Below are 12,051 nucleotides of genomic sequence, written 5' to 3' on the forward strand. Positions count from 1 at the left end.
TTGATATGCTTACAAAAGTGATAAATCTACCGTTTTGCAGTGTAAAACAGACTTTTTTGAGTGTGTTAACGGAAGAAAGTGACTTTATTGTGGACAAGTTCTTTCTAACCCGTACAAAAATATGGCTACGAATAACAAGGGAAATATGAAAAGATCAAAGAAGGTGATGACATTAGCGAATAAAATTGAGTTATTAGACAAAATTTCTAATGGTGAAAGTGTCTCCTCAGTGGCAAAACATTATAAAATCAATGAGTCAACGGTACGATCAATCAAAAAATCGGAAGAAAAAATCCGCCGTAGTGTCCATGAAAACGCGCTAATTGCTTCAAAAATTTGCTCTGTAACTCGTGATGTTAAATTAGAAAAAATGGAAAAGGCTTTAAATCTGTGGATAGAAGACCGAACTCAAAATAAAATTCCGTTAAGTTCACTCATCATTCGTGAAAAAGCAAAACTCCTTTATCAACACTTTAGCGAAACTGGTGATATCACTGGCGGGATAAGTTTTTTTGCTAGCAAAGGAGCTGGTTTGAAAGATTTGTTTGAAATTTCTAATAAATATTACATTTAATATTAAATTGTTTCTTAATTCAAAATATTCAAATTCAACAACAGAATTAAAAGAGAAATAATATATACAGGGTGTCTCAAAAATACACGGCAAAACTTCAGGAATGGATTCCTCATATGTAGACAATAAAAATATTTTATATCAACATAGTTCCCGAAATGCTTGGTTCCCGAGTTATTTACCAGAATGTCTTATCTCCCGCAGGTGATTTCCTTCATCAAAAGGTACTGACAGAATCTGGCAGTTTTCCATTCCGACCATATACTCAAATCAGGAGCAAGCAGATATGCACTTTATGTACGGTTTGGCGGACGGCAATGCTCTGGAGGCTCGTCGTTTGTACCACGAAAAGTTCTCAGAATGAAGATGTCTAGACAGGAAAACGTTTGAAGGTATCCATCGCCGCCTTTGTGAACATGAGATCTTTACACCTCGTGCTGCCAACAGAGGACGACCAAGATCTACGACTCCTGAAGTAGAGGGGTGGGCCAACTGCCTGATCTCCACGCTCACTGATTTAAACCCACTAGATTTCTTCTTGTGGGCCATTTAAAGTCATTGGTGTATTCGACACCGGCAGCTGATGTGGAAACTTTGCAATCGAATTGTGGCAGGTTGTGAGACAATACGAAACATGCCAGGAATTTGGCATCGTCTTCGTGAGTGAGACGTCGATGTGAGGCCTGTATTTGGGCAGAAGGTGGACATTTTGAACAATTACTATAAGGTGATGTGAACAGTTAAGTGTCGTAGACAGACCTTCAAAACTCGGAAATCAAGCATTTCCGGAACTATGTTGATATAAAATATTTTTATTGTCTACATATGAGGAACTCATTCCTGAAGTTATGCCGTGTATTTTTGAGACACCCTGTATATTATTTCTTATGTTTTTACTAACATCTTGCATTACTATATTTATCTGTTAGTATAAAATAATTATAAGCACATATTCATGGAACTGAATTGTGTTTATAATTTTAAAATATTTATTTAATTCTCTTCTTTGATTCCATATTATTTGCGAAAATTTTCTTTGTGCTCCATAAAAACCATGTTCTGCTTCCCAATACCCTTGTTTTATTGTTTTTTATCTTCATATTAATTCTATTTCGAATCTCCTTACATTCGCGGTTCATGAATATATGGAGTTTCATGTACATCTATGCATATGTTTTATTCGTATGATTCCTTAATGTGAAAACTCTGTGTCATTTGGTCCTATAGTATAAACTTAGCTAAGAACATTGTTTTCTCATTTAGCATTTCTAACATCATATCAGAAGCATTCATGTAACCAACCCAAAAATATCCTGTTACTTTGTGAGCAACCTACTCACAAGTTTTCGGGAAACTTGAAGTCCTCTGCAATTGAACATTGATATCTGCCTGACTCTTCCACTTATATAAATATATTGTCATCATATTCATCATACTCATTTGGTCTTTACCCCCCTCCCAATCTCATTTTAGTTCTTTCCAGTCATAAGATTGTTGAAAGGTATGATTTTTGATAACATAGGATAGTAGAGCAGTGAATGAAAACACCTCGCTGAACTAGAAAGAACTTTAACATATATAAATTTAATTAAATTAAGAGAAGGGCTACATGTTTTTATCCCTTCGTGTGGGTCTTTCTCAGAGCATTTTAGGATGGGAAAATAATTAAATACTACTTACTTACTAGTTTCGTTTTTAATTACAAAAAAAGACAAAAGGTGTCACATTTGAGAAAAGGACAAAGAAAGATATAAATGGTATAATGAAGCCACTCCTCACACAGAACACACTCCCTTCTTCTTTATCTGGAACTTTTCAGCCATAATGACTTTTGCCTTTCTCTATACTTTTTTTCAAATGTGATTGCTTTTGTCTTTTTTTTAAGTGGTTATAGATCATTATGTAAGTAGTTTTTAATTATGTTCCCACAGAAAGTTGTTAGAACATGTGATTCCCTTATTATTTAACTTTAATTAAATTTGTATGTATTAAATATCTTCTTTTTTTTTGGTAGCATTTGTCAACATGTTCTCCAACACTTATGCCACATCAGTTCTAGTCACTTCTCACATGAAATGAAACTTTACTTTGAATATTCTATTAATTTGACTTTTGAGTGCATTGACTGTCTTCTGTTTTTTTATTTCAAGAACTTTTTTTAAGTAACATGTTCATTTCTGCTTCAAAATAAATTCAACAAAAATTTTGATCCACTTGTGAAATTACTAAAGAGGAAATGAAGTATACTTTGTTATTCTTATAAACCCAAGGAAATCTTTAACTGTGGAACTGTAAAAATGTTTCTTTTGTTTTCTAGGTCTGCACTTTTATTCCATACATTATGAGATTGAAATCTGAACTGCAGGCACGCTTTACATCTATGGAAAGAATCACAGCATATTGTGAAGTATGGTTTTTCTGCATATTTTCCTGGTTTACATTAAACACTATTTTGTTAAAATATTTACACCTGTAATTCTGTTTACCATTAGCACTGATAGAAGCAAAGCATTTGCCATATAATAAATATATTATATAATATAACATATAAATATATTTTATGAGTAATGTTGGACTGGTTTTTTAATAGGTTATCTAACAGAAACATAATTCTGGCTGTATTAAAATAGTGTCTGAGCAAAAATTTGTAATCTTCCTGTAAGAACAAACAGCTATTAGAAGTATTCAGAATTAACCAAACAAGCAAAACCATGGCTCTCTGAGACCTTTGCTGAAGAACCAGTTAAAAGAAAAACAAACTTCTTGCAGCAAATGGAAACCTACAAGCAATCTATTGATTGCTGATCTAATTACTACAAAAGAGTAATTTACAAAATTTTAAAAACATGCAATTATTCTACATGATTATAAAAAAGAACATCATGTGCATAACAGGTAAATAGTTAGTTCATAAATGGAGAAAGAACAAATGCACATTATGTCCTTACCTAAACCTGCATTCAAATATTAAATTTAAAGATGGCAATAACCAATGAAACTTAATAGAATCAACTGGTTAATACAATAATTTTAAAATTTCTAATCCATATCTTATATATATAAATATATAATCCAAAAATTAAATAGAGGGGTAAAAAGTAAAAGTAATAAAAAAATAAATAAGAAAAAATAGTAGAAAAGCTAACATCAGTGGCAGCAGAAAAGGACAAATCTCTACATGTTGCATATAATAAACTTAAATAAAATATATGCCCGTCGCATGGCAAACCTTGAGGTTGTCACAAGCATTCTCTCAGATATACCAGACAAGCTGTACTTGCTGCCTGGGAGACTAAAATGCTGATGGAACTGATATTCGGGTACCACTCAAGTCAAGTGGACCCAGTTTCAGAAAAGTCCGGATGGTCTGTGATGGCCAAATCCTCTGCTTGCACCTTCATGATGATGGGACTTAGTAATCCTGGTACTGCCCCTCTGTGTTACCAGACAATACTAGGTGGTAGATGACTCTCATCAACCGGCGCAATACCACCACTTTGCTTATTGGAGGCTTGAAGTGGTGGAACCCATGTTTAGTCTCCAGAGCTAAGTTCTGGTCAACCCTTCCCCATCTCTTCCATCATGCAGTATGACTGATGACTTTTGAGGTTATGATGGACATCATGGCGAGATCCAATCTTCCTTACATTTTGAGGGTACAGGTCTAAAATGGTGTTCGCAGGCCGGCCGCTAGTTAATACACTGGACCAAACCTATTGGTAACTCTCTAGGAGGCTTCTGGATCAGTTAGTGTATAATCTTGCTACCTCTACTTTACCGTATAGTTAATGGAGGGAGTGTGAGTAGTATGTATGCAGGGAGCATTTTCAAGGCCATGTTATGACAAGGAGCTGGGTATATTCTTACCATGTTACGAGGCAGTGTTAGGTGGGTCGGAAAACTGCTAGCTTGGGGAAGAATACAAGCATAATAGATTAACAGTAGCCACTGGCAGAGATGAAAGTGATTCATGCACTGCTTCTATTGGAATGAGCAGCAGCCTGGAAATGCTAGGAGTTTGGTAAATAAAATTTGATGAATTTGAGGTATTGCTCAAAACATCAAAGGCAGATATTGTTAAGATATCAGAAACGTGGTGTCACAGATGTGAGGAATGTAGAACTGGAATTTGCCAAGTACAATGTGTACAGGAAGGATAGGAAGGGTTATGGAGGATAGGAGGGGTTATGCTATTAGTTAAGAAACGTATAAAATCCAAGGAAGTGAAGCCAGTCGACATCACTGGACAGAGCAGTGTTGAGTCAGTTTGGTGTGACGTAAGCATTGGGAGATCAAAATTGAGAGTAGCATTAGTAGAGGCATTTGATGCAAGAAAGCAAGCTTATGCAGCATCAGCCAAAAAAAAAAAACCACTTCCACTTCACCCCTCTGTTCGTTCGAAATACCTGTCCAGCCTTAAACTTATTTAGGCTATCAACTTCCACAACAAGGGATGGAAGTCTATTCCACCAACCAACCACCCGCTGGCTAAAGGCAAATTTCCTCACGTCTATCCTACTTCTGTCTTTCCTCAATTTGAATTTATGCCCTCTCAGGTGATTATTCTGAGCAAGAGGAAGAATCCCATCAGCATTGAGCATGCTCAAACCATTCAAGGCTTTATACACCTCTATCAGATCACCTCGCTGGTGCCTAGTCTTCAGACACTGTAATTTGCAAAACTTAAGAATTTCTTCATAACAGCATCCCTTTGTTCCATTCACTAATCTTGTTGCCCTTCTCTGTACTCGTTCCAGCAGCTCTACATACTTCTTGAAATGAGGCCTCCAGACCTGTATACAGTACTCTAGGTGTGGACTGACCATTACCTTATACAATGGAATAATCACCTCCTTATCCCTGCTAGAAAAATTCCTATATATCATTGACAATACACCATGAGCTACTCTGGCAGCCCATCTGCACTGCTCAGAGAACTTCATATCTGCCTGCACAACCATTCCCAGGTCCCTTTCATTCTCTACCACTGTAAGTGTAGTACCACAGAGTTGATACGTTGCTCTGGGGTTGCTGTTTCCCATATGTAGTACTTTACATTTGACAATGTTAAACTTCATTTGCCACCTCTCAGCCCATCTGCTCAACCTTTCCAGATCCTGTTGCAGCAGCATAGTGTCAGTAGTGTCCTTGACAACCCTGCCAACCTTCATATTGTCTGCAAACTTGGACATTAAGCTTGATACACCATCATCAATATCATTTATAAATAAAGAAAACAATAATGGACCCAACACTGAACCCTGAGGGACTCCACTAATAACATTAGTTCACGATGAGCAGTGTCCATTGATTACCACTCTCTGTCTTCTCCCCCTCAACCACCCCTTTATCCATAGCAGCAATTTGCCTCCAATGCCACACTGCTCCAATTTGTGCAACAGTCTTCCATGTGCAATAGTATCAAAATCCTTTGTAAGATCCAAGTATATAATATCAAAGTTATTCCCTGCATTCAGTTCTTTTGTGACTGCATCATAGTATCCAATCAAATTGGTCAGGCAAGACTTCCCCTTAACAAAACCATGCTGTGTCCGACCTATAACTGAAGTCTTGTCTAGATGATCTGCAGTGCTTCTTTAACCAGTTGCCTCCATTAATTTTCCTGAACAGAAGTTAAACTCACAGGTCTGTAATTACTTGTGTCAGCCTTTGATCCTCCTTTGTGAATTGGGGGTTACATTTGCACATCAACAGTCTGTGGGTACCTCCCCTGAGTCCAAGAAAGCTCTCATAATTATGGCTAAGGGTTTGCTTACTTAATTTGCTGCCTCCTTTAATATAACTGGATAGATCTCATCCACCCCAGGTGCTTTTTTTGTGTTTATCTTCAACAATTTCTTCTCCACTTTACTCTCAGTTATTACAAGATTCTCTAGCTTACTGCCAGAGTTGAATACACCTCTGGCATTCCCCTCACTGAATAACTCCTCATGTGTGAATGTCGATGCAAAATATTCATTTAGTTTGTTAGCTATCTGAGCAGGATCATCAACAGTTGACCCATCGGTATCAAGTGGACCAATCTGATTCATCTCCTTCCTTTTTGAGTTTACATAAGTAAAGAACTCTTTGCTGTTTTTCTTTGCATCCCTTGCCAAAGATTTCTCATAATCTGCCTTCGCCTGCCTAACCTGTATTAGGAATTTGCAGATAAAAGAACCACTAGGTGGCAGTGATCACAGTGTACTGACGTGGGATTTACTTAAAGATTTAATTACCATCAGGGGTAAAGGAAAGGGTTTTTGCTTCTGTAAAGGCGAGTACAGTGGTCTCCGACAGTTTTTAAATTCTGTACAGTGGGATCAACTGACGATGTTACCAACAGTAAATTCTAAGTGGGAAGCATTTAAGGAATTAATCGTGGATGCTACTAAAAGTTTCATACCTATTAAGAATTATTGTTCAAGGTTTAGGCCTAAATGGTTGTCAAATGAACTAATGAGACTCGTAACAGAGAAGAAATATGCATGGGATGCATATAAATTATCAAGCGACTCAGAAGCCTATGGCAGATATAAGCTAGTCTGTAATCAGGTCACAAACGAGGTTCGGCAGGCGAATTCAGATTACGAGAAATCCTTGGCAAAAGATGCTAAGAAAAACAGCAAGGATTTCTTTACTTATATAAACTCTAAAAGGAAGGGGATGAATCTGATTGGTCCACTTGACATCGATGGTTCGACTGTTGATGATACTGCTCAGATAGCAAACAAACTGAATGAGTATTTTGCATCTACATTCACACGTGAGGAATTATTAAGGTTTGAAAATGGCAGAAGGTTATCAAATTGTAGCAGGATACTTAATGATTTTGTAATAACTGAGAGCAAAGTGGAAGAGAAACTGTTGAAGTTAAACGTAAGAAAAGCACCTGGGGTGGATGGGATCTATCCAGTTATATTAAAGGAGGCGGCAAAGCAACTAAGCAAACCCTTAGCCATAATTATGAGAGCATCCTTGGACTCAGGGGAGGTTCCCACGGACTGGAGATGTGCAAATGTATCCCCAATTCACAAAGGGGGATCGAAGGGTGACACGAGTAATTACAGACCAGTTAGTTTAACTTCTGTTCCGGGTAAAATAATGGAGTTGCTGGTTAAAGATGCATTGCAGGATCATCTAGACAAGACTGCAGCAATAATTCAGACACAGCATGGGTTTGTTAAGGGAAAGTCTTGTCTGACAAATTTGATAGGATATTATGATGTGGTTACAAAGGAACTGGATGCAAAAAATAATTTTGATATCAAAAATTTGGATTTCAGGAAAGCTTTTGACACTGTTGCGCATGGAAGACTATTGTACAAATTGGAGCAGAATGGTATTAAAGGTAAGTTGCTACAGTGGATAAAAGGATGGTTAAGTGCGAGAAGACAGAGGGTGGTAAACAATGGGTGCTGCTCTTCTTGGACTAATGTTAATAGTGGAGTCCCACAGGGTTCGGTGTTGGGTCCACTGTTGTTTTGTATATTTATCAATGATATTGATGAAGGTATATCAGGCTTAATGTCAAAGTTTGCAGATGATACAGAGGTTGGCAGGGTTGTTAATGACAGTAATTGCAGTGTGCTACTGCAACAGGATCTAAAGAATTTGGGCAGGATCTAAAGAATTTGGGCAGGATCTAAAGAATTTGGGCAGATTTAACTACATAAGTTACACTACTTATGTAGTTAAATTTATGGGTCAACTATGGTGTATTTACACCGATGTTATATAATCAAAAATATGAAATATTAAGAATGGTATCATGACCAATAAATTCACCATTTTACAGCATAGCATCTTAAAAATTTGCATTTTATATCTTGCTTTGCCATATACAGGGTGATTCACTACCAGTTGCAGGAGATGTAGGAGGCACAAAGACGAATCGGAATCACATAGCATTGCAGGGTCCGAAATGCCTTCGTCATGCGGTAGAGGACGTTGAATGGGGGGTCGCGTGAACAGCGATCCTGCTGGAAGTCAGCATTTGCGAACCGTTTCTGTTGAAGAAACCAAGTGGCAAAAGTCCTCCAGAGTGGATAATCCGCAGGCTCCAATGATTGGACACGTTGGAGATGGTATGAACTCATTTGGTTTGTTGACAGTATCCTCCATACAGTGGATTGGAAAATACCAAATCGTTGGCCTATTGCTCGAGTACTCGTACTCGGATTGCCTTCTGCAAGATGTAGGACATTCTCCTCATTGTCTGGCATCCTTGTCGTTCGCTCTCGATTCATGGTACCTCTCGTGAAACAACCAGTCTTACGTAACCTTCTGTGCACACGTGCGAAAATCGTATGATGAGGAGCACGCCTGTGCGGGAAACGTTCCTGGTACAAGCGCAGAGCGGCGTGCCCATTACAGTCCGCAACTCCATACGCGAGGTGCATGTCGGCCAGTTCAACGTTTGAATACTTGTCCATCCTACTGCCTCGGGAACCGGTTCGCAAATACTGACTTCCAGTGGGATCGCTGTTCATGCGACCTCCCGTTCAACGTCCTCTACCGCATGATGAAGGCATTTCGGACCCTGCAATGCTATGTGATTCCGATTTGTCTTTGTGTCCCCTACACCTCCTGCAAGTTTGTCGCACTGGTAGTGAATCACCCTGTATAGTAGAGTCCTGATTAACTGAGGTTCTGCATTGTCCAAGATTAATTGTCAAAAAGTTGTATATAAAAGTAAAAAGTAAAGTGCAGCCATTATCAACCCACTGCAGGATGGAAGCCTCCTCAACAATTCATGCTGAGGGAAATGGACCATAATCTGCCACGCTGGTCCAGTGCGGGTTGGCAGATCACTGTATTCAGCAGTCAGGGGCTTGAACCCCGGTCTACTCAAAGAGTGTGTGCTACTGCACTCCCGCTCCTGGCCACTCGGCTACAGAGGCCTCGTTGTATATATACAAAAGTTGTATATATACTGGTCATCAAAGACAAGAGTACATAGTTCAGTACAGAGCGGGAACTCACACCAGTTGACTGTTGAGCCATGCTGATCTTTTACATTGGTTGATTTCATGGCATTTTACTCTCCAATTTTAAAGATTTTAAAAATTTTACCCTCTAAAAGAAATTTATAAGATTCAAAAATTTTACTCTCTAATTTTCAAATTTTTTTATTTATCATGTTTCATCTATGTTGTTAGAGTTGGTGTAAGCACTGAGTGGAAAACGGAAACATGTTGTGTCTTTAGATATGGATGTTATTTGCTAGTTGGCAGAAGCATGGAACAATGTTAAAACATCTACTCTCATTAAATCCTGGAAAAATGTGTTATGCTCTCAAAATGATCAAACGAGAATGAGATGGCAAATGAAGATGAAAGAGGTGAGGAAACCCTTTTCGAACTAGCCAATAACCTTCCTGTTTTGGACACTCTTACTACATGTTATTAATTCCCCTGCCAACCTTTGTATTATCTGCAAAGTTCGACATTAAGCCTGATATACCGTATTTCCCTATGTATAAGATGCACCTTAATTTTTGGGCCCGAAATTTGAAAAAAAAATGTATTACATAAAGTTATTGAACTCAAGTTTTATTCATCATAAAATTCATACAACTCCTCATCACTGTCAAAATTCCAATCCATTAGCTTGTCATCATCTGTGTCTGATGACGAATCACTGTCTTTATATATTGCCTCGTCCTCAGTTCCATCTATGGCATTTGAAATGCCACACTTCTTAAATTACTTGACAACGATCTCAATCTTGATATTATCCCAGGATCTTTTCACCCAGGTACAAACTTCTCCAATAGTTGGTTTCTTCATTCTTCCTGCTGGTGTCAAATTGTCCCCAGAAAACTTCATCCATTGGTTCCATTCATCTCTCATGGCAGCTTTGAAGGGTTTGTTAATGCTGACATCAAGTGGTTGGAGCTGGGATGTCAAGGTATGACGGCAAGTTTTGTTTTTTGCTCTGCAGCAATCTTCATTGTATTTTTTGTTATGTGTGCCCTGAACTGATCAAGCACCAATAGGGCAGGTTTGCATAAGAGCCCACCTGGTCTCCTGCTCCAAACTTTCTTAAACCAGATCTTCATCCCATCCTGATCCATCCAACCCTTGTCATGAACGTGGACAATCACTCCTCGAGGAATGTCTTCTTTTGGCATTGTTTTGCGTTTGAAAATCAGCATAGGAGGCAGCTTGGTTCCATCAGCACAACAAGCTAGAACAACTGTATAATGGCTCTTTTTGTGTTCACTTGTCTTCACAGTTAACAGTTTTCACCCCCTTCTTATCAACAGTTCTGTTACTTGGGACATCAAATTGAAGGGGGACTTTGTCCATATTTGCGATCTGTCCCAACTCAAACTGATGTGTCTTCCGACATTGAATGACAAAACGATGAAATTCAAGGACCTTCTGCTCATAGCTTTCAGGCATCTTTTGGGCAAGTCTGGTGCATGTATTGCATGCTTAGTCCATTCCGTTTTGTGAACCTGAAGCACCAATTGTGTCCTCCTTTGAAATCAGTAACTTCTTTTTCATGAGCAATTCCTCTTGCCTCATACTGAACCATCTTTGTGGACACAGGAATTCCAATTGCCCTTTGCTCTTCAATCCATATCTTCAATTCCCTCTCTAAATCAGGCCATTTTGCTGACTTGCCTCTCATGGCCTTCTTCTGCCGTGGCATTTTTGGTAGGGTTTCTTCTCGTAGCCAGTCTCGGATTGTTTTCTCAGTTGGAGGAGGACCAAACTTACGTTCAGCAGCACGATTTCCATTCACTTTTGCAAACTGGATCACTTTTAACTTGAATTCAGCACTGTACAAAAATCTTTTCTGAGCCATTTCTGGGCAGAACGTGGCAAAACCTAACCTAATATATCGGTAACAAGTGTGAAACAATGAACGCAAAGATAACAAGTGCGTAAAAGCTGGAAATGCAAGTAAAAAAATCTACAACCACTGTATAAGGCGCACCCAGTTTTTAGACCCCAAATTTTTTGAAAAAGGGTGCGTCTTATACATGGGGAAATACGGTACCTTCATCAATATCATTGATAAATATATAAAACAAAATAGGCCCAGCACCGAACCCTGGGAATATTAGTCCAAGAGCAGCATCCATTGATTACCACTCTCTGTCTTCTTCCACTGAACCACCCTTTTATCCATTGTAGCAACTTACCTTTAATACAATACTGCTCCAATTTGTACAGTAGTCTTCCATGTGCAACAGTGTCAATGGGGTTTGGCAGACTCTAAGTTGAAATGGACATCATTGAGATTGGAATGAGACCATGTGCATTTGTGTGAAATGAATGATTAAGTGTTTGGGAAGATTCGATCTATTCGCAGATACGTTTGTTGTATTAGTTTGACTGTTCAATAGTAAGAAAAGGTGGGGTGGACATGTATGATTAATGAAATTTTTGGATATGGCATACACAGGTATTTGACTCCTTGACAATGACTCCCTCTATCTGAGACAGTAGAGGCAGCAAGAT

At 38.5% G+C, this 12,051-nt stretch overlaps 1 protein-coding gene across 1 annotated transcript in view; it reads left to right on the forward strand.

Annotated features, from left to right (window-relative positions):
• The window catches only part of LOC150091500 (ATP-binding cassette sub-family C member 5-like), a 177,500-nt gene that overhangs the window by 24,813 nt on the left and 140,636 nt on the right, over window positions 1-12,051 (forward strand). The window contains exon 3 of the mRNA XM_090384200.1: window positions 2,892-2,981. Coding sequence (XP_090240326.1) covers window positions 2,892-2,981 — 90 coding nt within the window. The remainder of the gene's footprint in view (window positions 1-2,891; window positions 2,982-12,051) is intronic.

The sequence above is a fragment of the Mastigoproctus giganteus genome, chromosome 1 (genome assembly GCF_048544385.1).
Source record: "Mastigoproctus giganteus isolate SK-2022 chromosome 1, ASM4854438v1, whole genome shotgun sequence".
NCBI classification, from domain to species: domain Eukaryota; kingdom Metazoa; phylum Arthropoda; class Arachnida; order Uropygi; family Thelyphonidae; genus Mastigoproctus; species Mastigoproctus giganteus.